At 58.7% G+C, this 26435-nt stretch overlaps 1 protein-coding gene across 1 annotated transcript in view; it reads left to right on the forward strand.

Annotated features, from left to right (window-relative positions):
* Nucleotides 1–26435, forward strand: part of LOC105731061 (obscurin) — a 147601-nt gene that overhangs the window by 101641 nt on the left and 19525 nt on the right. Inside the window, 42 exon segments of the mRNA XM_064377993.1 lie at nucleotides 330–369; nucleotides 436–719; nucleotides 824–1051; nucleotides 1054–1086; nucleotides 2058–2324; nucleotides 2589–2855; nucleotides 2946–3037; nucleotides 3039–3222; nucleotides 3785–4057; nucleotides 4782–4978; nucleotides 5090–5174; nucleotides 5459–5731; nucleotides 6895–7170; nucleotides 7713–8000; nucleotides 8138–8305; nucleotides 8308–8418; nucleotides 9126–9499; nucleotides 11955–12421; nucleotides 12423–12820; nucleotides 13926–14207; nucleotides 15943–16021; nucleotides 16265–16389; nucleotides 17498–17564; nucleotides 17566–17693; nucleotides 18378–18410; nucleotides 18641–18739; nucleotides 18902–19120; nucleotides 19619–19679; nucleotides 20009–20079; nucleotides 20833–20913; nucleotides 20916–20948; nucleotides 21069–21205; nucleotides 21740–21940; nucleotides 22137–22219; nucleotides 22683–22856; nucleotides 23642–23798; nucleotides 24135–24251; nucleotides 24338–24368; nucleotides 24371–24498; nucleotides 24668–24829; nucleotides 24983–25160; nucleotides 25683–25796. Coding sequence (XP_064234063.1) covers nucleotides 330–369; nucleotides 436–719; nucleotides 824–1051; nucleotides 1054–1086; nucleotides 2058–2324; nucleotides 2589–2855; nucleotides 2946–3037; nucleotides 3039–3222; nucleotides 3785–4057; nucleotides 4782–4978; nucleotides 5090–5174; nucleotides 5459–5731; nucleotides 6895–7170; nucleotides 7713–8000; nucleotides 8138–8305; nucleotides 8308–8418; nucleotides 9126–9499; nucleotides 11955–12421; nucleotides 12423–12820; nucleotides 13926–14207; nucleotides 15943–16021; nucleotides 16265–16389; nucleotides 17498–17564; nucleotides 17566–17693; nucleotides 18378–18410; nucleotides 18641–18739; nucleotides 18902–19120; nucleotides 19619–19679; nucleotides 20009–20079; nucleotides 20833–20913; nucleotides 20916–20948; nucleotides 21069–21205; nucleotides 21740–21940; nucleotides 22137–22219; nucleotides 22683–22856; nucleotides 23642–23798; nucleotides 24135–24251; nucleotides 24338–24368; nucleotides 24371–24498; nucleotides 24668–24829; nucleotides 24983–25160; nucleotides 25683–25796 — 7065 coding nt within the window.

A 26435-nucleotide genomic window follows, 5' to 3' on the forward strand; every position in this document is an offset into this window, starting at 1 on the left:
GTGTCAAACTCCTGTCCTCAGGTGATCCGCCCACCTCAGCCTTCCAAAGTGCTGGGATTACAAGCATGAACCATCGCACCCAGCCCTAATCTCCCTTTTTAGGAGGTGCAGCCACAGTGGCTTAGGGCCCACCGTGACCTCGTTTGACCTTATTTCCCTTGTCACAGCCACAGTCGGAGGTTTGGGCTAGGGCTTCCACCTGTGAATTTGGGGGCACAGGTCCCTGACACCTGCCTGTCTGTTTTCCCGCTTGATTCACCCTTTCTACCCCTCACCTTCAGAGCTGACCCTTTCCAGAAGTCCTGAGGTCCCTGCCACATGCCCCACAGGAGAAGGGGGAGGTGGGACTGCCAGCACCCTGCAGTCAATGTCCGCAGCTCTCCACCCCCTACTGGGGACCCCTCGTGGACTTCAGGGCAGGGAGGGTGAGCTGAGCCCATGCCTGTCCGCAGCCCAGCCAGTGCGGTTCCGGGAGGCCCTGAAGGACCTGGAGGTGCTGGAGGGTGGTGCTGCCACACTGTGCTGCATGCTGTCATCTGTGGCCGCACCCGTGGAGTCGCGCTGTGGGGACAGCATCCTGAGGCCAGGTGACAAATACAGACTAAGCTAGGAGGGTGCTGTGCTGGAGCTGGTGGTCCGGGACCTGCGGCCGCAGGACAGCGGGCCGTACTCATGCTCCTTCGGGGACCAGATGACTTCTGCCACCCTCACAGTGACAGGTCAGTGTCTCTGTCCACCCTGCCCATGTGGCCCAGTGATGCCGCCTCCTCCAACACAGGGGAGCAAAGACGGTGCTCTCTGTGTCTGTCTGACCCTCCTGCAGCTCTGTCTGCTCAGTTCATTGGGAAACTGAGGAACAAGGAGGCCACAGAAGGGGCCACGGCCATGCTGCGGTGTGAGCTGAGCGAGGCGGCCCCCGTGGAGTAGAGGAAGGGGTCTGAGACCCTCAAAGATGGGGACAGATACAGCCTGAGGTGGGACGGGACCAAGTGTGAGCTGCAGATTCATGGCCTGTCTGTGGCAGACACTGGGGAGTACTCGTGTGTGTGCGGGCAGACAGGACATCAGCCATGCTCACTGCCAAGGGTAATGACCTCACGTGGCTGCGTGGACTGATGTGGGTGTGTGGCCTCCTCCGTGTGCAGTTGCAGGCACCACACACCTCCTTGCGGGTGCTTGTTTCCTCTGCCTCCTGCAGTTTCCTCTGTCCCCTCTGCTCATGGGTCCCAATGTTATCCTGTGCCCTGGTGTCTATACTGAGCTCCAGCCACATGACCTTGGGTACCAGCCATCGTGGTAGGGAAGGAATTCCTGCCTCATTGCCTTCCCCCTGCCTCCCATCACCCCCTAATCAATCAACTTTCTGCCAGCCTTCATTTGAGCCCTGCAGTCTCAGCCACAGGGTCTCATGTCCTTGGAGGGAGGCCTCTGGTGCCTAGCAAGGGGAGGCTGGACCTAGAGCCCTGGGCCCTGCATGCTGGCCCTGGTTCTGTGTAGCCTTGTGGGGCAAACAGTCCCCACGGCACCTGAGGGCCTAAGGTGACCTGGTCCCTGCCCTGGAGTCTGGGGGCCACGGCCCCACTCTGCGATCTGAATATATATCTGTGCCCGGGGAGGGAAGACGGAACCTATAGCCCCAGGCCCTGGCATCAGCCTGGGATCTGGGGGACTCAGCTCTGCCCTCAGGTCTGGGGCACAGGGCCTCACCCAGCAGCTCTCCAGCCAGCTCCCACCTGTGTATCAGGGAGGAGTAGACACCCCTGCCCTGGGCCCTAGGGGCTGTGGCCCTGCAGGGTTGTGGGTGGGGTCCTGGGTGAGAGGCCAGCCTCCTAAGCCCTGGGCAGATCTCGCCCCTCCCTGCTTTCCCACTGCTCTGCCTCCTCACTCCCGAATCGCAGACCAGTGGTCCCCACTGCCATCTGAGGCAGCACCGCCTGTGAAGTCAGGCCAGGGAGCTGGGGGGAGCCCAGGCCCTCATCTGCTGGCCTGGAGAGTGATGCCTGGTGCAGATCTGGAGCTGACCCTGCCCCCTGCCCCCTGCCTCCTGCCTGCTGCAGCCCCACACCCCATGTTCCAGGAACCGCTGCAGAGTCTGCAGGTGGAGGAGGGCTCCAGAGCCAGCCTGCAGTGTGAGCTATCTGCGCCCACTGCTACAGTTGTCTGGAGCAAGGGTGGCCTGGAGCTGCGGGCCGATGGGCACTGGGAGCCATGGCTTCAGGGCTGCATGGTGGAGGTGGTGTTACAGGACCTGCTTTGTGAAGACACTGGCAAGTACACCTGCACCTGCGGCTCCCAGAGCACCAGCGCCACCCTCACCGTCACAGGTGGGCTTCCAGGCTGGCCTGGCCCAGGATCTAGTGCAGTTCCAGTGTTCCAGGCTGACCCTTGGGGCTGCCTTTCCACCTGGGGGTCCCAATTGAGGAGATGGCTCCACAAGGTGGGGGTCGGACCCAGCCCAAGGCCCTGCTCCTTCCCAATAGCCGCTCTCTGCGGTTCCCTTCCCCACCCTGCCCTGTATCATGCTCGCTGTGCATTCCCCCTTATAGCCCTTCAGGGACCTGCCCTCACGCCCTGTTCCTCCCCTGCAGCGGCACCTGTGTGGTTCCTCCGAGACCTGCAGCCCCAGGAGGTGGACGAGGGAGACATGGCACACCTGCATTGCAAGCTGAACCGGGCGGGTGCCAGTGTGGAGTGGCGCAAGGGCTCCCTGCAGCTCTTCCCTTGTGCCAAGTACTGGATGGTGCAGGACGGGGCCACTGCAGAGTTGCTGGTATGCGATGCGGAGCAGGAGGACACGGGTGACTACACGTGCGACACGGGCCACACGCAGAGCACAGCCAGCCTCTCTGTCCATGGTGATCTGCTCGCCAGCCCTGCCTCCCACAGCCCTTCACCCTTGGTCAGTGGCCAGGGGCGCTAAGTGTGCCTTCCTGCATTTCCCCCAGTCCCCAGGCCCAAGTTCAAGACCTGGCTGCAGAGCCTGGAGCAGCAGACGGGTGCCGTAGCCCAGCTGTGCTGTCAGCTGAGCGAAGCAGAGCGGGCGGGGGGGCACAGTGCAATGGCTCAAGGAGGGCGTGGAGCTGCAGGCGGGTCCCAAGTATGAGATGAGCAGCCAGGGGGCCACTCGGGAGCTGTTGATCCACCAACTGGAGTCTAAGGACATGGGCGAGTATGCCTGTGTGACAGGTGGCCAGAAAACCGCTGCCTCCCTCAGGGTCACAGGTGAGCCTTGGGGCCTCCCGGAGGAGAGGGTGAGCCACTCCCTGCCATCCACCCCTCATGGTGACCTTCTGGGTGCACCTGAGCCCTTCTCTCACGCTGTCTTCCTCCTCACTCCCGCACCTCCCGGCGTCCCTGTCGGGGCTCTCTGAGAGAAGCTGGGCTGCAGGGAAACAGGCTGTAGCCCCTCAAGCCCACCTGCAGCCAGCGTGTGGGTGTCCTGCTGACTGCTTCTGTTTCTCCCGCAAGCCTTGCCTCCCTGCTGTGCTAGCCAGAGTGGGGCTGCGGTATGCAAGTGGACAGCCCACGACCCCTTCCCAAGGATTCCTCAGAAACAACTGCCTCTTGGCCTACACCCCCGGCCCAGGTTCTGTCCTCGAAGAGCTGTCATGGTGGGATCTGTGCTTGTGAGCACATTGGGGGACGGAAACCATGTGGGACAGATGGGCTGTGGCACAGGAGTGTGAGGGTGCCCAGGAAGGCTTCCTGGAGGAGGGGGCGTGGGAGCTTGGCCTGGGCTCTTTTACTTGGCTGGTAAAGGGGACCCTCTTGCCTCACCCCTCAGAGCCTGAGGTGACCATTGAGAGGGGGCTGGTTGATGCGGAGGTGCCAGCCAACGAGGATGTTGAATTCAGCTGCGAGGTGTCCTGGGCTGGAGCCACAGACGTGCAGTGGTGCCTGCAGGGCCTGCCACTGCAAAGCAACGAAGTGACAGAGGTGGCCGTGCAGGATGGCCGCATGCACACCCCGCGGCTGAAGGGCATGACATGTGAGGACACCAGCACTGTCTCCTTCCACGTGGGTGGCCCCGTTTCCTCCGCCCAGCTCACTATCAGAGGTAGCCGCAGGCAGGCCCCATCAGTGACTGCACTGGGGATGGAGACAGACAGCAAAGGTCCCTGTCTTTGAAGCCTGGGGGACTGGCAGGGAAGTGGACCTGTGAGCTGGCACTTCAGGGTGGCCCCAGGATGTCAGGGGAGAATGGGCTGAGCCAGGCTGGTGGGGTAGGTGGGCGTGGGCTTCCCATACATTGACAGTGTTGGAGTTTGGGTCTTGGCCCTCGTGGGGGCCACTGCAAACCGGGGTCACTGTAAACCGGGGCTGCTGCAAACTGGGGCCACTGCAAACCGTAGCCCACTCTCAGCCATCAGTCATCTGCACCATCTCCTCTAGTTCTCACCCGGGTCCCATTTACCCACCTGTCATCCATCCTTTCATCCATCCATTTATCCACTCACCCATCCATCCACCCATTTACTGTCCATCCTTCATGCCTCCAATCCATCGATCCATCCACAATCCTTCTATTTATCCATTGATCAGCCATCCATCCATCCACTTATTATCCATCCATTCATTCCTCCATTGATCCATTCACCCATCCACCATCCATCAGAGCAGACTCTGCAGCTGGAGTGGGGAGCTGAGAACAGGCCCCCATGTGCTTATCTTTGTGCATTTGGGGAGGATACCCAGGGATGGATTCCCTAGGATGATGAGACTGCTGATCCAGGGGGTACCTCAGATGCTGAGGCTGACACCCATGCCTCCGCTGTGTACAGCTCCTGAGGTGACCATCCTGGAGCCCCTGCAGGACGTGCAGCTCAGCGAGGGCCAGGATGCCAGCTTCCAGTTCCAGCTGTCCAGAGCCTCAGGCCAGGAAGCCCTCTGGGCTTTAGGAAGCGTGCCCCTGCAGGCCAACAAGATGAACGACATTGCTGTGGAGCAGGGCACACTCCACCTGCTCACCCTGCACAAGGCGGGGCCCCCGGGACCTGCTCGTACCAGGATGGGGATGCTTCCCACTCCATTTGGGAAGGTCTTCCACCAGGTGGGTGTGTTGGGGAGGTGATGAGCCCCTGTAATTGAGGTCTGGCAAGATGGCTGGGCTCCTCCTGGAACTGTCAGCTTCCACGTGGGCATGCGTAGCTCCGAGGCCCAGCTGAAAGTCACAGGTGGGCAGTGCCCATCCACACCGGTCACTCTGCCTGTGGATGCCCAGCTTCCTGGGCACCAGAATATCCTACCCATTGGCGCTGTCCACAGGTCGGGGGGCAGAAATCTAAGACTTCCAAAAATGATCTTGTCTTGGGGCTGGCAATTTTCCAAGTGAGTGCCCCCCTCCAGGTAGCCTCTGGGGAGGGGCATTTTGTTTGGCTTTTTGTAGTTTTCAGGGCTCTCCCCAGGGACGTGGGGGCCCTGGAAGTGCAGACTGGTCTGAGACTCCCTCTCTCCGCAGCCAAGAACACGGTGGTGCAGGGGCTGGAAAACATGGAGGTGCTGGAGGGCAGTGAGGTGCTGTTTGAGTGCCGGCTGTCCCAGCCCGAGGTGGCCGCCCACACCTGACTGCTGGAGGACGAACCTGTGCGCACCTCGGAGAATGCCGAGGTGGTCTACTTCGAGAATGGCCTGCGCCACCTGCTGCTTCTCAAAAACTTGCGGCCCCAGGACAGCCGCCGGATGACCTTCCTGGCCGGGGACATGTTGACCTCTGCGTTCCTCACAGTCCGAGGTGACTGCGCTGTGCCAGTGCGGGGCCAGCCGGATGCCTCCCACTAGAGGCTGCGGTGGGCGGGTGGACTGCAGAGGGCTGGGGCTGGGGGCTGCAGCTGCAGAGGGGTGTCAGGGGCGGAGGCCCTGGGGCTGTGGGGAGGGACACGAGGGGTGGGGTTCACCAGGGGCTGGCCCCTTCCACCTGAGGCCCGGAACCACCCGCTCCGCAGTGGGTAGTGTAAGGCCTGTTGCCTCGCTGGGAGCACAGACGCACACCACCCCCTCCCTTGCCGGGAGCTCAGACACACACCCCTCCCTCTCTGAGAGCTAGGACACACCCCCCTCCCTCGCCGGGAACTCAGACACAACCCCCTTCCATCGCCGGGAACTCGGACATCCCCCCTTCCCTCGCAGGGAGTTCGGACACACCCCCTTCCCTCACCAGGAGCTCGGACACAGCCCCCACTCACCGGCAGCCCTGAAAAAAGCCCCACCAGGATCTACCCGATACCATTTTGTCCCATCAGGGCCCCACTCCCCGCCTACCATTTTGTCCCCTCCAGGCCCCACTCCCCGCCTACCATTTTGTCCCATCTGGGCCCCACTCCCCGCCTAGTATTTTGTCCCATTGGGGCCCCACTCACCTTGGGCACAACCAATCAAACGCCTCCACTCCATATAAAACCCACATCTGCGAGAAATCCGTGCGACTTCTCCGGCCTCTCTTGTAGGACCGCAGAGACTCACTCGGGAGCCTGAATAAACACTTCACATTGGATCTTTTTGGGCTGGCCTCAGTTTCTTGATTTTAAACTAGGCAAAAACAAACCTTACAGATAGGAGCCCTGGGACCAGGGCCCAGGACGGGTGGCACGGTGTGTGCGTCCTGCGGCAAGACCAGAGGCACCCCGGAGCTGGGAGGGGACGTGTTGGCCTCTGGGACACATGGGAGGCTGGGTTGAAGGCAGGAAGGATGTGGCAGGGCTGAGGGCCAAGCAGGGGTGTCCCCGTGGAAGGCTGGGCTGCCCTCACCAGAGGGGCTCGTGGGATCGCAGGTAGGGAGCTTCGGTTTCGTGGACCCCTCCCACCCACGCAGGCGTGAGGAGGCGAGGCTCTGAAGCCCAGGCACTGGCCCCCTGCTCAGGTCCTCGCCCTCACACCCCTTCCCCTGCACAGCTGCAGGCTGGTGCCTGGAGATTCTGGAGCTTCCGAAGGACACGGCGGTCCCGGCCGGCACGCAGGCCCGCTTCACCTGCACACTCAGCGAGGCGGTGCTGGTGGGAGAGGCGTCCTGGTACATCAGCAATGTGGCGGTGCAGCCAGATGATGCCAACTGGATGGTCACCGCCAATGGCAGTCACCACACCCTGCTGCTGCACAACACCCAGCCCCACCATGCTGGGGAGGTCACCTTCGCTTGCTGCGACGCCATGACCTCTGCGCGGCTCACTGTACTGGGTGGGTGGTGGGTGAGCTCCCTGCTCCCTCCCTTGCAGGTCAGTCTGGGGGAGTCCCAGGCTGGGTTCTGCAGTATCTGCCCACTCCACACCCTCTGGTTGGCTGCCTGCAGATAGGGGCCTGACCGTGGGAGTTTGGGAGGCTGCCCTTGGCCAGGCATAAGCATGCATGAGCCCACCCCCCTGTGGGTTCCTGAGGCCAAGGTTCCCTCATCCTGCCCCATATCCTCACCTCTCCCCACCCCCAGTGCACATCTGAGCCCAGCTCTGGGCAGACCGGAGGTAGGAGGTGCTCTGGCCCCAGAGACTGCTGGGGACTCTCCACTCTGGGTGGCTCCGGGCACAGTCTCCATGTGATATGCAGGTGTGCCGCCATGGGGCCTGGGCAGCAGCCTGCACTCCCTGAGACAGGTGGGCCACTGGCACAGCAGCACGGAGCCTCAGGGTGCGGCCACCTGCAGGCAGTACAGAGCTCAGTGGCCTCCAGAGGGGCTGTTCATGCCAACAGGGAGCTGCCCCCTGACCGGTCTCCCTTTTCCCCAGGCCTCCCTGAGCCCCCAGAGGATGCCGAGGTGGTGGCTTGCAGTGGCCATGCTGTGACACTATCTTGGGCGGCTCCCACGAGCGATGGAGGCAATGGTCTCTGTGACTACTGCGTGGAGATGAAGAAGGGGGCCACAGGCCAGTGGTGGCTCTGCCAAGATCTGGTACCTGGACCCGAGTGTGTGGTGGATGGCCTTGCCCCCGGGGAGACCTACCGCTTCTGTGTGGCAGCCGTGGGCCCTGCGGGCGCCGGGGAGCCAATGCACCTGTGCCAGGCTGTGCCGCTTGGTGAGTTGCTGCACTGGGACCTGGGAGTTCACAGCCTCCACAAGCTGGAGGAGGGAGGGGGGCCTCGGGGTGGGGCCTGTGCTCTGGGTGCATCTTTGCCGATGGGGCCTGTCCTCCTCCATGGATGCTGTTCCCAGCAGAGCCACCAAAGCCCGTGCCTCCCCAGCCCTCAACTCTCGAGAGCTGGCAGGTGGCAGCTGGTGAGGATGTCTGTCTGGAGCTTGAGGTGGCCGCTGAGGCTGGCAAGGTCTTCTGGCACAAAGGGATGGAGCGCATCCAACCCAGCGGGCGCTTCAAAGTGGTCTCCTAGGTTGGCGACAGATGCTGGTGATCAAGGGCTTCACAGCAGAAGACAAGGGTGAGCACCGCTGTGGTCTGGCCCAGGGCTCTGCCTGCTCCGAGGCTGCCACCTTCCAGGGTGCATTGGCCCTGTCCTCCCAGTTCCAGGGTGGGGAGCTCTGGGTGGGGGTGCAGCTTGCCCGCCTTCTCACAGGCTCTCTCAGGGAAGGGCTGAGGGTCCTCTTGAGGACCCCGCCACATGGGAGAGACCAAGGCTCAGTAGGGAGATGCGGCAAACCCCACGTGCAGAGCCTTGACTGCCAAGGACAGCCTGCCTGTCCCTGAGCAGGTCCTGGCTGGTGCAACACTTGGTTCTATTCTGGTCCCTTTAAGCTTCTGGGCCCTGTACACAAACATCCCCTGTATTCTGAACTCCCTGCAACTCCCAATGCTCCAAGCCACCCCACACTCTGAGGGCCATCCCCTGCACTCTGAGCCTGGGCCCCGCTGCCTGGCAGCCAGCACTCCCATGAGTCTAGGTGCTCTATCCCAGAAGCAGGATCAGAAGGGCTCAAGTCAGCCCAATTTGCCTTTGCAGAGTCCTTTTCTGTTCCAGGCATCACATGTCCTGTACAGAGAGGTAGACTGAGGCCCCACTCCAGGTAGGAGAGCTGAGGCTCAGGGGCTCTGAGACTTGTAAAGATTGTGCCATCTGAAGTAGCCAGTGCCAGGTGGGGAGAGAGGCTTAGCAAGGCCACAGCCCAGCCACATATTGATTAGCAGCTGAGGTGGGTCTGGGGTGTTAGCTGTGTCCTAGCCCACTGACCCGTCTCCTGCCTTCCTCAGTGGTGCTGAGCCCAGCCCCTGTGGATGAGGCCCACCTGCAGCCCAGCCTGCCCCCCGAGGCAGCTCAGGAGGGCGACCTGCACCTGCTGTGGGAGGCCCTGGCTCGAAAGCGTCGCATGAACCGTGAGCCCACGCTGGACTCCATCAGCGAGCTGCCTGAGGAGGATGGCCACTCACAGCGCCTGCCACAGGAGGCAGAGGAGGTGGCACCTGACTTCTCCAAAGGCTACTCCATGGCCGATGAGCTGGCATGCACCGGAGAAGCTGACCTCTCACACACCAGCTCTGATGATGAGTCCCAGGCAGGCACCCCTTCCCTGGTCACCTACCTCAAGAAAGCTGGGAGGCTAGGCACATCACCACTGGTCAGCAAGGTGAGCACTCCAACTTGGCCTGCAAGGAGAGGTCTGAGACCTTCACCATCCTTCCATCCTTCCATCCATCCATCCATGCATGCGCTATTCATCCAGCCATAATTCATCCACCCATATATGCATCTGTTCATCTATCATTTTTTCTTCTATTCATCCACTCATCTACCATTCATCCATCTATCCATGCACCTATTTATCCATCTTTCCTTCCTTCTTTCCATGTAGTCATCCATGCATCTGTCCATCCACCATCCATCCATGCGTCAATCCATTCATTCATCCATCCATCCATCCTTCCATTAATCCATCTGCCATCCATCCATTCATGCATCTATCTACCATTCATCCATCTATCCATGCACCCATTTGTCCATCTTTCCTTCCTTCCTTCCATGTACCCATCCATGCATCTGTCCATCCACCATCCATCCATCCATTCATGCATCCATCTGCCATTCATTCACCTATCTGTGCATCCATCCATTCTTCCTTCCACCCACCATCTACCATTCATCCATCTATCCATGCACCCATTTATCCATCTTTCCTTCCTTCCTTCCATGTACCCATCCATGCATCTGCCCATCAACCATCCATCCATCCATTCGTGCATCCATCTACCATTCATTCACCTATCTGTGCATCCATCCATTCTTCCTTCCACCCACCATCTACCATTCATCCATCTATGCATCCATCCATCCTTCCATTTATCCGTCTGCCATCCATCTGTTCATGCATCCATCTTTCCATCCTTTCCTCCTTCTACCATCCATCCATTCATACATCTGTTCTTCTTTCCTTTCATCTGTTTATTTATCATCCATCTACCATCATCCATCCATTCATCCATCCTTCCATCCACCCTTCCACCACCGATCCATTCATGCTTCTGTCTTTGCTTCCTTTCATCTATTCGTCATCCATCCATCCACCTACCATTCATCCACTTATTTCTGCATCCATCCATCCTTCCATCCACCCATCCACTATTCATTCATCTGTGCATCCATCCATCTGCCATCCATCCATTCATGCATTCATCTGCCCATCCTTCCATCCTTCTACCATCCATCCAATCATACATTTGTCTTTCTTTCCTTTCATCTGTTTATTCATTATCCATCTACATCCATCCATTCATCCATCCATCCATCTGCCACCAATCCATTCATGCTTCTGTCTTTTCTTCCTTTCATCTATTAATCATCCATCCATCCTTCCATCCACCCATACGTGAGCCATCCATCAATGCATGCATTTATTCTCTTCTGTCCATCCACCATCCATCCTTCAATCCATGCATCTATTTTTCCTTTCATTTATCCATTTATGTTTCCATTCTTCCTTTTATTCATTCATCCATTCATGCATTCATTCTTTTTTCCTTTCATCCACCCATCTATTTATGTGTCCATCTCCCTTTACTTTCATCTATTCATTCACCTGCCATCTGTTCATCCATATGTTCATCTTTCCTTTCTTCCATCTATCCATTCACCATCTATCCGTCCATGCACACATTCTTCCTTCCATCTAGTCATCCATCCACCCATCTGCCATCTATGTACTCATCCGTCCATCATGTATTCATCGTCCTACTGTCTGTCCATTCATCATCTGTCCATCATCCTTCCATGTGTTCATCCATGCATGTATCCATTCATCATCCATCTACCGTCCTTCCATTTGTCCCTCCTTGTATGCATCCATCCTTCCTTCTTTTCATCTATTCACGCATCGTTCTCTCTGACTTGCATCTGTCTACCCACTATCCATTCATGTATCCACCCAGCATACTTCCATTCATCCATCCATCTGCTATCCATGTGCCACTCCTGTGCCTGTTCACCTGTTTATTGATTTATCTGTCAGCCTGTTTACCCACCCATACAACCATGCAACTCCATTCATTTGCAGTTTATTATCCATCCGCTGTTCATCCATGATCTATTCCTGTACTTGTTCACCTGCTTGTCTGTTTATCTGCCAGCCCGTTTATCCACCCATCCACCCATACCACCGTCTGTCTAACCATTCACTCATCCGCCAGCCACCTACTCACCCATCTATGCACATACCTGTTCTCCCATTCAACCCTCTGTTCATCGGTGTATCTCTCCATCCACCCAGCACCCACCCAGCCATATACCCACCTGACTGTTAAAATTTTTGCCTGAAGAGTTGGAACTGGCCTCTTCATGGTGATCTTCACAACCCTGTTCATCTCCGTCTGGGTGACTGTGTAAAGCGATTTCCAGGAAGTGGGTTGGCCTTTTGGGTGGTGCTGTTGGACATCTATGTCAGTCGAAGCTAGTGTGGGTCCAGTTGGTAGGAGGAAAAAGGGCATACTGGAGCGAGACCTGGAGCTGTCCCCGCCATGTGTCCCGTGCTAGTCCTGCCCTGTTTCTGGCCTCAGTTTCCCTATCCATGACATCAGGCTCTGTGCCCACAGGTCAGGGCCCCAGGAGCCCCCTCTGCGAAGCTACAGGAGCAGCAGGAACCACTGGCTGCTGTGCGCCCACCACTGGGAGACCTGAGCACCAAAGACCTGGGTGATCCCTCAATGGACAAGGCAGCTGTGAAGATCCAGGCCACCTTTAAGGGCTACAAGATTTGGCAAGAGATGAAGCAGCAGGAAGGGCCCGTGTTCTCCCACACATCTGGGGACACTGAGGCACAGGTGGGGGATGCCCTGCGGCTGGAGTGTGTCATGGCCAGCAAGGCAGATGTGCGAGCCCGCTGGCTGAAGGACGGCGTGGAGCTGACTGATGGGCGGCACCATCACATCCACCAGTTTGGGGATGGTACCTGCTCTCTGCTGATTACTGGCCTAGGCCGTGATGATGCTGGCCACTACACCTGCCAGGTGAGCAACAAGTTTGGCCAGGTAGCCCACAGTGCCTGCGTGGCCGTCAGTGGGACAGAGTGAGGCCGAGAGCTCCTCTGGGGGTGAGCTGGACAATAACTTCTGCCGGGCTGCCCGGCGGCTGCACCGGCTCTTCCGCACCAAGAGCTCGGCCAAGGTTTCAGATGAGGAGCTCTTCCTGAGTGCAGACAAGGGCCTTGCAGAGCCAGAGGAGCCTGCAGACCGGCAGACATACCACAAAGATGAGCATTTCATCCGCATCCGTTTTTAGGTACTCACCGAGGCCTGCCAGGTGGTAACGTGCTTCCAGGAGATGTTTGCCATGCTGGGCATCAGAGTGGAGATCAACCTTGTGGAGCAGAGGCCCCGGAGGGTGGAGATGCACATCAGCAAAGAGGCCCCTGCACCTGGGGTGCCTCCAGAGCCATCACCCAGCCTGCTGACTTCTGATGCCGGTGAGTCTGCACGAGCTTCAGTCTGGGGTCCAGAGCCAGGGTGAGGAGGCAGGGGGAGGCAGGGGAGAAGGAGCCAGGCTAGTCGTGGCAGAGTCTGCTGCAAGCTCAAGGGGTTACCTGTGCCCACCATTGGGCTCTTTGCAAGTGCAGCTCACTGGGGTGTGAACAGCTCTGACTTTGAGGTTAAATAGAGGTTAAAATCTATTTGAACTCCAACCCCGTCTCTTATTAGCTGTGTGCTTTGGGAGAAGCTGCTTAGCATCTCTGTGCCTCAGCTTTCACATGTGTGAAATGACAGTTGTTCCTTGGTATACACAGAGGATGGATTTCAGAACCCTCATGGGTACCCAAATCCACACATATTCGAGTCCCCAGATGAGCCCTGCAGAACCTGTATACATGAAAATCAGCCCTCCCTATACAGGGTTTTGCATCCCACAAGTGCTGTATTTTTTAATCCACATTTGGTTGAAAAAAATCCATATATAAGTGGACCCAAGCAGTTCAAGGGCCTGTTGTTCAAAGGTCATGTGTACTCACTCTAGAATTTTATTTTTTAAATGAGACTGAAATGTAACCTGTATAAAATGCTGCATTCCTCATGGTCCAGTCTGCATACCATTTCCCATTCAAGCATCTAGGAGTAATTGAAAAGCCATTTCCCTATTTACTTGTATCTCTCTAGGAATGTTAAAGAGGGTATGATGAATATCCCACAGTGTTATTTCTTGAAACTTCTCTCCAATTTTGAGCCTCCCCCTTGCTTTGAATCCCTCACCTGCTCCTCCTGGACTTACAGACCACACAGTCTTTATCTTTGCTTTACCTCCCTTTTCCTCCCTGTTTCCAGCCCCTTCTCCCTTTTGCCTCAAAGTAACTTGGGAAGCAAGCTGGCAAACAGAATTCTTAGAGAACAAGGAAGAGAGAGAGGCTTAGCAGGCAAAGACACCATTCTGTTTAGCTGTCAGGGTCTTCAAATGCTCCCGTGTGAATGATTGCTCTGTACGTCCTGTGTGTCAAACCTTTCCTCTGGTGGTGACTCGCTTGTATGTGGCAGCCGGACATGATCACTGTTCTCTGGGGCTAACTCACCCATCTTTCCCTGCCCCGGTGTTCCTGACCGAGTTGCAGAACCAAGAAGTGCAGGATGGGTATCCTGTGAGCTTTGACTGCATGGTGACAGGTCAACCCATGCCCAGTGTGCACTGGTTCAAGGATGGGAAGTTGTTGGAGGAGAATGACCACTACATGATTAATGAAGACCAGCAGGGTGGCCCTCAGCTCATCATCACAGCTGTGGTGCCAGCAGACGTGGGCGTCTACCGCTGCCTGGCTGAGAACAGCGTGGGGGTCTCCTCCACCAAGGCCGAGCTCTGTGTGGACTGTGAGTGCTACTGTCTGATTTGGTGTCTCCAGGTTGGTGGTGTAGGGGCTCCTGAGTTCGGCTTGAGGATGGTTGAGAGAGCATTCATCTCAGGCCAGGCAGGATTTGGGGCCTCAGTGTCTTGTGGCTGTTGGAAAGCTCTCTGGGAGCTCAGGCATCATTATGCCTTTGCCTCCGCATAGCTGAGCTCCCACATATGAATGACAATATGCGATGTTGGTTTTTCCATTCCTGGGTTACCTCACTTGGAATAATAGTTGTCAGTCTCATCCAGGTCACTGCAAATGCTGTTCATTCCTTCCTTGGTATGGTTGTGTAGTATTCCATCATGTGGATACACACCACAGTTTCTTTATCCACTCGTTGCTTGATGGACATTTGGGCTGGTTCCACAATTTTGCAGTTGTGAACTGTGCTGCTATAAACATTCATGTGCAGGTAACTTTTTTGAGTAATGACTGGTGTTCCTCTGGGTAGATTCTCAGTAGTGGGATTGCTGGAACAAATCGTAGTTCTACCTTTAGTTCTTTAAGGAATCTCCACACCGTTCCATAGCGGCTGCACCGGTTTACATTCCCACCAGCAGTGCAGACGTGTTCCCTGATCACTGATCCATACCAACATCACTGGTTTTTGATGATGGCCATCCTTGCAGGAGTGAGGTGGTATCACATTGTGGTTTTGCTTTGCATTTCCCTGATGATTAGTGATGTTGAGACATAGAATATATTTTAAAAACCCAAGTAGAACTTGGTTTTTCTCTATCTAGAGATGGTAGAACTTCCAATGGATAGGATTCATAGCAGGTTAGAGAAGAAGAGTAGAAATTTATTATAGAAGAAAAACTATATCATGCAAGGACATGAGGGAAGGCAGGAGCAGGCGCTCTCTGGGGTCCCTTCTATAAGAGCGGTAATCCCACTGATGGGTGCCCCACCCCTATCCACCTCCCAAGGGCCCACCTCTTCATCCATGGGGGGCTGATATTTCAGCATATGGTCTTTGGGGGCTACCCAAACATTTATTCCATAAGTGAGGGTAAGTCCAGCCCCAGTTACTCCATCTTGACTAGAAACACAAGTCCCAGCTGCTGATTTTGAGGACTGTGTCTCTTTTATTATAAGTTCTGGGGTACACGTGCAGAACATGCAGGTTTGTTACATAGGTATACACGTGCCATGGTGGTTTACTGCACCCATCGCCCCATCACCTACATTAGGTATTTCTCCTAATGCTCTCTCCCCTCTAGCCCCCACCCCCGACAGGTCCCGGTGTGTGATGTTCCCCTCCCTGTGTCCATGTGTTCTCATTGTTCAGCTCCCACTTATGAGTGAGGACATGTGGTGTTTGGTTTTCCGTTCCTGTGTTAGTTTGCTGAGAATGGTTTGAGGCCTGTATCTCTTCATCCCCTTGTTCCCTAGTAGGATGGAACTGGAAGGTTCTACCACTATCACTGTTTCTTCTGAGGCCTCTGGATCATCCAGTATTTAGTTTGCTGTGTCAAAGAGGCTTGTAGTTGGTTAGAGGCCTTGAGGAATGTGGCTGGTAACAGTCCGGGGTGGAGAGGCAGCAATGCCGCTGTTTCCCCCGTGACGTCCCAGCTCCAAAGTCTAAGTGGCTCCCAGGCAGGGCTGTGTAGTCAGGACATCTGAGGGCTGACGCTGTCCTGGTGCCAGAGCTTGTGCTGGGGCAGGTGGGGTGGCAGGCGCTGCTTTAGCTCCCTTTCCTCCCCCAGTGACAAGCACAGACTACGAAACTGCAGTAGATGCCACGGAGACCTCGTCCTACTTCAGTGCCCAGGGCTACCTGTCCAGGTAGGGGCTGCAGAGGTGGGCTGTGCCCCAGACTGACCTTGCAGGGCCTCTCAGGGAGTGACGGTGCTGGGTGAGGGCCGGGCTTGGGCTGACAGGATGCACAACTGGAGGCTTTCTCCACGCCCCGGTGGTCTCTGTCCACTGAGTGAGCAAACAGGGGCTTCCAATGTCATCCATGCCGGATCCCCTCCGCTCCCCTCCTGCCCTGCTTCACGGCTACCGCCTTTTCTGTCCTCATGCCAGCCGGGAGCAGGAGGGGACAGAGTCCACCAGTGATGAAGGCCAGCTGCCCCAGGTGCTAGAGGAGCTGAGAGACCTCCGGGTGGCCCCTGGCACATGCCTGGCCAAGTTCAAGCTCAAGGTGAAAGGTGAGAGGGAAAGGCAGTGGGGACACGGCCATGGCGGGATGGAGGTCAAGGAGCTGTCCCCCATCAGCCACAAGTGAAAGGAGACCCGGGCAGTGGGGTCAGGCGGTCACTCATTCCTGCTGTATAGGGTCCAGCCCTGGAGGGTTCTGTGAGCCCCTCCCTGTTGGTGCAGAGACAAGAAACTGTGGAAATAAAAGACACAGACACAGAGATAAAGGCAGTTTGGGCCCAGGGTCCACTGCCAACCAAAGCACGGAGACCTGCAGTGGCCCCGAGTGCCTGGATGCTCTTTTATTGAGTACAAAGCAGGGGGCAGGTAGGCAGCGTGAGGTAATGGTGGTCGGTGTTGGGGGTCAGGTAAATCATGTGTCTTGGAGATAGGGGGCCTAGGACTTTCACGTAGCCGAGGCGAGAAAACCTCATGCATCCTTGTCTTCTGAGAAAAAGAGAAACCAGGTGCAGAAGCGGGGTGTGAGAGTGGACAGGGAACGTGACTGCTGAAGCACAGCCTCACATAGAGACAGTTGAGCCCCCGGAGGTCTGTGGGCTCCTGACAGTCATCAGCCTTTGCCACAAGAGCGTGGAGGAGCGGAGTTTTCTCCTAACTTCCCCAGGAAGGAGACGTCTCGGCCATTTGGACATCTCCTCCCCTAGCTGGCTAAACAGCGGACGCTTTCCCAGTGCTGGCGCTGCCGCACAGCTGAGGCACCCTCCAGCAGCCCTTATGCAGGTGTGACAGACGGCTTAGAGCACCTTGCCTAAGGGTCACTTTGTTCACAATGTCACCTCAGTTCCATGCTTCGTAACCCGATAGTCATTAGTAAAATTAAAGGTTATATTGAGTATATATCTTTATAAGTAACTATAAAATTATATATGATTATGTAAAGGAATAACTGTGTGCCTACATTTCTAAATTAATATTTATTTGGGAACAGGCTGTGGCTTCAGACCTTTACGATGGTACTTGCAGGGTCCCCCCCACCACATGCTGCCTGGGTGTGGGAGGCTAATGCTGCGTCACTGGTGTTGGGTCTGTCTCCCATCTGGAGGGCACAGTGCCCATGGGTGGTAGCCCAGGCTGACCACTCCCCCTCCAGTGGCCCAGGCTACCCAGCTCCCAGGTTACACTGGTTCAAAGACGGCCAGCCCCTGACCGCATCCGACCACATCCACGACTGACAAGAAGACTCTGCACACCCTGGAGGTCATCTCGGTCACCTGGAAGGATGCTGGCCAGTACGCAACCTACATCGGCAATGCCACAGGTGCCGCCTACTCGTCTGCACGGCTGCTGGTCCAAGGTGGGTGCTCCTGGGTCCCGGGCAGAGCCTTGGGCACTGGCCAGCATCCTGGCCAGGGCTGACACCCTGCAACCCTGCCACCTCAGGCCCTCAGTGGGGTTCAGTGGCCATCACCCCTTCGTACAGAGTGGCACGGGTGGCCACAAGTCGGCCCTGCAGGGAGCTGGTGTGCAGCCGTCTGTCCTGACCGATGGGCAGGTTGGAGGTTGAAACTGACCCAGAAAAGTGAGTCAGCCCTGTGGCTCTAGGTAGACCCGCACACAGCCAGAGCCAGTGGTAGCGTGGGACTAGAGATCCCTACTTCCTTATCGTTCAAAAAGTTGTAAGCACTGAGTGATCATTCCAAGGTTCACCCAAACCCGTCCTGCCACTGCTGTGGCTTTCCCCTGCGGCCCCGGGTGGGAGTCCCCTGCTGCTCTGAGCAGTGGCATTCTGTGGCATCTATGGCAGGGTGAGGGTAGGTGGTGGTCCACACGGCCTGTTGCCTCTGTCACCTGAACGTGGGGTTCCAGAGCTCCATGGCCTGGCATTCAGGCGGGGGTTAGGACGTTTGCCTGGGGGCAGTGCTGCCCTCACATTCCCTCACCACGGTGAGTGGAACTGCTGGGTATCCGCACAGTGCTGGGTAGGAGCCACGGGTGGGGCCCCTGGGTGCCGGCTGTCTGACTCCAGTGTCTCTTTCAGGCCCCGATGATCCTGAAGAGAAGCCTGCATCAGGTAAGGCAGCCCCAGGCAGGCAGGGAGCATCCAGGTGGCTGTGGGCGCTGAGGGCCTGAGCCCAGTGCTGGCTGAAGTTGAGATGTGAGTGGCCACGGGCTGGCTCAGGGAGAGAGCAGCATGGTGCTGTCTGTGGAGAGCCACCTGGGGGCCTGCAGGCACTGTCGGGGGCCAGGAGGCAGGCGGTGGGGGCCGTGCCAAGTCTCCAGCAGCTGCCCTGTGCCCTCCAGATGTGTGCGAGCAGCTGGTGCCACCCCAAATCCTGGAGAGGTTCACCCCCAAGAAAGTGAAGAAAGGCTCCAGCATCACCTTCTCTGTGAAGGTAGAAGGTAGGGCACTTCCCACCCTCGGCCGTGGGAAGATCACCCCTGGGATGGGACAGAAGTGCCCCCTTCCACTCACATCTCCCCCAGGGGGCCACAGGAAGGGCTCCACCTCCAGAGGCCCCGCTCCTGATGGGGTACACCTCCCACCCTTTCACCCGCCCTCAGGATGCCCGGCACCCACCGTGCACTGGGTCAGGGAGGCAGCTGAGAGGGGCGTGCTGTGGATTTTTCCCAACACTCTGGGCTACACCGTGGCCAGCTCGGCACAGCAGCACAGCCTGGTCCTGCTGGACATGGGCCGGGAGCACCAGGGCACCTACACGTGCATCGCCAGCAATGCTGCCGGCCAGGCCGTCTGCTCCACCAGCCTGCACATCTCTGGTCATGAGTGGGGAGTGGGGGGCGGAGGGCTGGGGCATGGGAGGAAGGCCCTGGGTGGCTTTGGGGTCTCCTCGGGCACATGGCTCATCACCACCATCTGGGCCAGGACCCTGTGGGACCCCCTTTTTCCTCTTCTCATTCTCCTACAGCACCACAGAGACCCTAAGACAGGTCAAGCCCTGGTGGTGCTGGTGGGTTTCAGCCTCAGAGTCCTCTCTGGGCCCAGGCCCCTGTGGGTTCCGCACCACCAGGTTCAGGGACTTTTCCTGAAGCCCCCGTGTCCTATTCCTTGCTCAGCCCCTCAGAGGACAGGAGAACGCATTCCCCTCCCATCACTGTTGGGGTGACCTCAGGCCAAGAGTGGGTTGGGGAGGTGGGTTGGGGAGGTGGGCTCGGGCACAGCCCCTGCTCAGGGCTTTGGAGAGACCCAGTCCAAACCCAGAATCAGATGTGCTGGGGTCAGAAGCCCCATCCCGATGACTCACCCGGTCCTCCTGACAGTGTGTAAGGCAGAGGAGCAGGAGAAAGTGAAGGAAACTCTGATTTCCACTTTCCTGCAGGGGTGAGTGAGGGCTGTCCCTGGAGGCTAGTCCAGTCTGGGTCAGGGAGGGCACTGTAGGAGTGGGGGACAGGACAGTGCTGCCCCTGGGGAGGCCACCTGTCCCCAAGCATGTCCTGGCTCTGCCCCATGCAGGCCATGTGGCTTGGCTAGTTCTCTTCCTTCTCTGTGCCTCAGTTTCTCCCTTGCAAAATGAGGGCTTCCCTGGGGCCTCTCTGGCATGGAGCCCCTTTCCCTGCAGCCTCCAGACCCTCTTTTTGTCAGGAGCTCAAAGGACGGAGGGTGGTGGGGTCCAGCTCAGGCCCCTCAGGACACTCCTTTCACCCATTTAGGACCACACAAGCCGTCTCAGCACAGGGGTTGGAACCTGTGGGTTTGGCTGACCTTGTGGGGCAGAGGAAAGGTATGATCAGGGTGGGTGCGTGCCTGCGAGGGGCCAGGGTGGCTGAGCCCCTGATGCTAGGGAGAGAGAGGAGGCTGCCCAGGGGTGGCTGAGCCCCTGATGCTGAGGGGCAGGGAGGAAGCTGCATGGGGGTGGCTCCAGGCCTCAGAGGCCCCTCCTGGGCAGTGTAGCTCCAGGACACCTGCTCATTTAGCCAGGACCGACCCATGTTCTTGTGGCCTAGACTTGAGGCATGGTTAGTGTTGGAGCCACGTCTGATCCCTGTGGATCCGGGAGCCTGTGGGGTCCCTGGGCCAGCCCTGGACACGAGCTCACATCCAGAGGGCTGTATAGACACCTGGGTGCCAGGCACTGAGAACAGTGCAGCACAGCCCCGCTTTGGCCCCACAGCTCCTCCTGCAGCCTCATGCGCCGGTCTAGCCTCTGCCAGCTCTGTCCCCAGCACACCTCATCTACTGTCCCCTGGTGTTTCCTGCTGTGCCCTGTCTCTGGACATTGTCAGCCCCTTGGTCATGCCTTGGCTTGATGCTCAGGAGCCAGAGTGACTCCTCATCCTGGTGGGTTCCCACCGGCCCCTGCCCTGCCAGCCACAGTCTCATCTCCCTGCTAGACATCAGCACCATGCCAGGGAGGCCTCGGCCCTTTGTTCACCATTGGCTCCCAGGGCCCAGAACCGGCCTGCAGCATGGGGTGCCTTGTTGCACATCTGAGGGGCATGCAGCCGCCTGAGCAGAGCATTTTTACCCCCAAGAGAGCCTCTGGCTGCCAAGGAGGCCCTGGGCCACCTATCCCTCGCCAAGGTGGGCACAGAGGAGTTCCTGCAGAAACTGATCTCCCCACCAAGATGGTATCGGCCAAGATCACACAGGGTGAGGGGCAGCGGCCCGCGTGCCAGGTCTCTGGGGTGTGTCCATGGTGGGTGTTTGGCCTGCCCCTGAGCCCTGGAGACCCAGAAGCAGGCCAGGATGACATAATCCTTGCACACCCAGCCAAGCTACAGGTGCCCGGAGGCGACAGCGACGAGTCCAAGACGCCATCTGCGTTCCCCCGGCACGGCCGATCATGGCCGTCCTCAGGCGTCCGGGGGTCTTCCTCGGAGTCAGAGGACGGGGATGCCTGAGGTGAGGTAGGTGGCTGGAACCCTCTGGGAGCAGGGCAGGGAGAGGCTCTGACCCTCCTGAAGAGAGGTGCAGGGTGGAGGGTGTTCAGGAGGCAGGACTCCCATCAGACTCCAGGGAGGGGGACCCACAGGGTGCACAGGAGGCAGGAACTGGTAAGAACAGGGCCTTCTCTGCACGGGCCCCAGCAGAGACTTGCCTTCTGGGAGGGGTGTTTGTTTGGTTCATTCATTCTCTCCTTCATTCCTTCAGCGGAGAATGTGTGTCAGGCCTCCAGTGTCCCAGGCACTCTGTTAGGGCTAGGGATGGGCTGAGAGTGGGGAGATGGTGAACAGGTAATGGAATGTAGGCAGCCCAGGCCTGGAGCCCCCGGGGCTGTGGTGACCTGTGGGGTCGGGGTCAGGCAGGGGAGGCCTCCCACACCCCTGCTGTTCTGCTTGTGCACAGTGACTCTGGGGAGCCTGGTCCTGGGGCTGGGGATCTTGGCAGGCCTGGCTGGCACTTCCGGGGTCCCACCACCTCAGCACCCCCACCCCTCTCAGATCTTTGATATCTACATGGTCACTGATGACTACCTGCCCCTGGGGGCCGAGCAGGATGCCACTGTGCTGCGGGAAGGCCAGTATGTGGAGGTCCCAGATGCCACCCACCCGCTGCGCTGGCTGGTCTGTACCAAGCCCACCAAGTCCAGCCCCTTGCGGCAGGGCTGGGTGTCACCAGCCTACCTGGACAAGAGGCTCAAGGTACTGGATGCCCAGGCAGGAGGGTCCTCAGGGGTCTCGGGGGTCCTGGGAGGGTCATCCAAATGCCCAGGCAGGAGGGTCCTCGGGGGTCCCGGAGGCCCCGGGAGGGTCATCCCAATTTGAGAGGCAAGAGCCAGTCCCCACAAGGCAAGGCCAGAGCTCAGCACCCCAACCACAAACTCCTCTCCCTTACCAGCTGTTGCCTGAGTAGGGGGCCGCCAAGGCCCCCGAGTTCCCTGTGGAGGCGGTGTCTGAAGGCGAGTACAAGACGAGGCTGAGGTGAGCGGCTGCCGGGCCCTAGGCGGCGGCGCTGGCGTCCCACCAGCTGGACCATCTCCCAAAGCAGCTCTGGTCCAGGCCCCAGCACTGGAGGTCTCGGGGTCATGGTCACGCTGATTCCTCTGCGGGGGCCTCTGAAACACTGCTCCTGTGTGAGCCTGTTGGGGATGGGTGGGGGCTGAGGACAGTGGAGCAGGCCCAGAGCTGCCTGGGTTCCCACAGCTGCCCTCCCGGCCTCTCGCTGGTGGCACCCAGCTGAGTGGCTTCCTGGTGTTGGGGCCTGCCTTGTTAGAGAGGGAGCCTCTCTGCACCTGCTCTCCCACTTCCTGCGAGCAGGCAACAGACTGCAGGTGGCAGGAGGCGCTCCAATCTAGCAGCTGAGGGAGCCGGGCCTCATGGCCCGCAGTCCCTGTGCAGGAGGCAGGAGCTCCAGGGTCCCTCACAGCAGCCCCCTCCCGCCCAGCTGTGTGATCCAGGAGCTGCTGAGCTCCGAACAGGCCTTTGTGGAGGAGCTGCAGTTCCTGCAGAGTCACCACCTGTAGCACCTGGAGTGCCACCCCCATGTGCCCACGGCTGTGGCCAGCCAGAAAGCAGTCATCTTCTGCAACGTACAGGACATCAGCCGTTTCCACAGCAGGTGGGTGGGGGCACACAGACACACAGACACACACAGACACACAGCGTCCATGTGCAGATGCTCTGTGGGGCCAGGCCTCCTGCAGGTGGGTTGGAGCCAAAGGGGGAGAGAACCTGTGCTGACTTGATTTACCCCTTGGCGCACCTTCCCTCGAAATCCAGATGTGTGTACCTGGCTTACTCATGGGAAGGCCTGTGGCTTACCCACTGCTGATATGTGCATGCATACCCTCACACATGTACACACATGAACACATACATGTGTACATGTACCGTCTTTAACAGCACACACCCATGTGCATGACACGTGCACATCTGTAGATGCACACACATGCACACACCCACATACACGTGCACATCACCTATGTGCACACACGGGCATGCCTGTGTACATTATACACATGGACTCGTGTACATCTCCATGCTTTATGCACACCTATGCACATGAACTTTTGCACACCCTTTCATCTGCACACTTGTGTATACATGCACAAAGCACACAGTGCCTCCTTCCCCCGCCACCTGCCTGTGTGTGCAGCCACATGCATGTTCATACACATGTGCATGCCTCCACAGATGTGTGCATATGATATTCATGTGTGCTTTTGTACATGGCACACAAGCACTTCCTTGCATGCCCACACCTGTCTGCACACACACTCTCAGGTCCCAGGAGCCACAGGGCCGCAGCCCTTGTGCAGGGGCCAGCTTCCTCTCAGAGGTGAGGGCTCAGGGCCGGGCCATGGGGCACGGGCTGAGTCCTGATGCCATCCCCCTCCATGGCAGCTTCCTGCAGGAGCTGCGGCACTGTGACACGGACGATGACGTGGCCATGTGCTTCATTAAGAACCAGGCGACCTTTGAGCAGTACCTGGAGTTCCTGGTAGGGCGCGTGCAGGCTGAGTCGGTGGTCGTCAGCACAGCCATCCAGGAGTTCTACAAGGTGCCCTGCCTGAGCTCATGGGCTCCCTCTGAAGGCTCAGTAAGCCCAGCCATCCTCCAAGGCTCATCCTGGCCTGCGTGCATCAGAGCCTCTGCCCACAGCCTCCCTGTGGCCCCCTTGGGCCTCCGTTCTGAAATGGGGGCAGAGCTGCATCTGCAGCCCTGTGCTCCTGGGCAGGCCGCTTCAGCAGCGGCGTCCTGTGCTTGTCGCCTGTCAAGAGGTGATGACAGCTGTCACTCAGGGTGCAGGGCTATGACCCACCCTCCAGCTCTCAGGGACTCAGCCATCAGGGGGCCTCCCATTCCTGCCCTAAAATCCCATTCCTGGTTCCCACAGAAATATGCAGAGGAGACCCTGTCGGCAGGAGACCCCTCTCGGCCCCCGCCGCCACCCCTGCAGCACTACCTGGAGCAGCTGGTGGAACTCGTGCAGCGCTACCAGGCCTTGCTGAAGGTGGGCCCCGCCTCCCCTGCCCAGGCTGGGTCTCTTGAGTTCCAGCTATGGGGCAGCCTGAGCCCCGACCTCCGTCCCAGCCCCAGGAGCTGATCCGAAGCAAGGTGCGAAACAGAACCGTGCGCTGCTGGAGCAGGCCTACGCCGTGGTGTCCGCCTTGCCGCAGCGCGCCAAGCACAAGCTGCACGTGTCCCTCATGGAGAACTACCCCGGCACCCTGGAGGCCCCGGGCGAGCCCGTCCGCCAGGTCGGGGAGTGGCCGGGGCGCAGGCGATGTTGGTGGGTGTGGGCTGCTGCCAGGAGGTGGGGGCGCGTGCATGAGTCGGGCAGGGCACTGGGCCCTTGGGTGGCTCTGGGATCTGCACGCTGGGTGTCCTGGCTGGCCACAGGCTGACCGCAGCCCACACCCTCCCCAGGGCCACTTCATTGTGTGGGAGGGTGCGCCGAGGCGGGGGCGCATGCCCTGGAAGGGCCACAACTGCCACGTGTTCCTCTTCCGCAACCACCTGGTGATCTGCAAGCCCCGGCGGGACTCCCGCACCGACACCTTCAGCTATGTGTTCTGGAACATGATGAAGGTCTGCAGGTGCCGGGTGGGGTCCCCGTCCCTCGGCTCTGCGGTGACGCCGCTGGTCCGGGGTGGCCTGAGTGTTTCCTTGCCAGGGCCCACATCTGTCAGAGACTGTCCAGCCATGTCCCCTCCCTGTGCTGACGCCCTCCCCAACCCGCAGCTGAGCAGCATCCACCTGAACGACCAGTTGGAGGGGGACGACTGCACCTTCGAGGTGTGGCAGGAGCGGGAGGACTCGGTGCCCAAGTACCTGCTGCAGGCCCGGACGGCCATTATCAAGAACTCGTGAATGAAGGAGATCTGTGGCATCCAGCAGCGTCTGGCCCTGCCTGTGCGGTGTGAGCGTCCACCTCCCCGCGGGGGCGGGGGACTTAGCCGGGATGAAGCACCCGAGCCTGTTCCTGCAGCCACACAGGTCCTTGCCCAGGTGGGTGTGAGGGGTGGGCTCGGTCCCAGGACAGACAGCTCAGCCAGCTTGTGGCGTGTAACAGCTACAGCCTCACGGGGAGCCCTGGGGCTGGGTGTTGAGTCGGCCCTGACCCGAGGTGGGGGACACTGTGGGAGCCCCAAGCACAGGACACCCACCCAGATTGTGTCAGGGGCCGTGAAGGGTCTGGCAGCCAGGGTGTGAACAGAATTTTTCCCCAGGCCCGCCCTAGTCTCTGTTAAACACACACCTGCCTCATGCACCTGACTCCAGATGGGGACCTTGGATGAGGGATGACAAGGGACAGTCCCCAAGTGGCCACACTGTTGGATGTGGGGCTTGTGGCACAGGGCAGGTGACCTGCCAGGTGCACCTAGGGGTGCAACAGCCCTACATCCCCCCGCAGAGCACTGAGGGCTGTGTGTGCCCTCAGGGCCCCCAGACTTTGAAGAGGAGCTGGCCGACTGCACCGCCGAGCTGGGCGAGACGGTCAAGCTGGACTGCAGCGTCACAGGCACACCCAAGCCCATCGTCAGCTGGTACAAAGGTAAACCCAGAGCCGGGGGCCACAGCCTTCCTGTCCCAGATGCTGGCCCTGCCAGCCGAAAGAAATGGGCTGTGAGGGCTAGGAGCCCAGTGTGGGGTTTGGCCAGGTGTCTGGGGCATGAAGGACAGGCCTCATACATCCACTTGCCACCCACTTTCCAGCATGGCAGGGACCCAGAGATGCAGAGGCATGGAGAGGGGGGAGTCAGGGGATCTCGAGGCGGACTCGGCTCTGCAAAGCTGTTAGTCGCACGGTCAGGTCTGACTGTGGCCAGAGGGCCCAATTAAAGTAGCGGCTGGGAGAGCCGCCTAGGGAAAGATCCGGGAGGCACTACACACGGGCTTCGGGGTGTCCCTTCCAAGGGTGTCATCTCTCTCAGTGACAGCACATGACACACATGGGGTGGAGCCAACCAGTGGTTTCCCCAGCCCTGGTGTCCAGGGTTTTGCAGACTCAGCCATGGAATCGTGGCTCCCTGCTCTGTAGCGGGCCTTGGGCTCCAGCCCTTTGGGAGGCCAAGCTAGTGCTGCATGGGCCAGGGACCCCGGGAATCTCAGAAATCCATGGTCAGCATAGATGGTCCCATGTGGGAACAGCCGTTTTTACCAGCCAGGACATCCCAAGAGCCCGAGGTTACCT

The sequence above is a fragment of the Aotus nancymaae genome, unplaced genomic scaffold, assembly GCF_030222135.1.
Source record: "Aotus nancymaae isolate 86718 unplaced genomic scaffold, 86718_ANA_hifiasm-v0.15.2.pri h1tg000018l, whole genome shotgun sequence".
Taxonomy (NCBI): Eukaryota; Metazoa; Chordata; class Mammalia; order Primates; family Aotidae; genus Aotus; species Aotus nancymaae.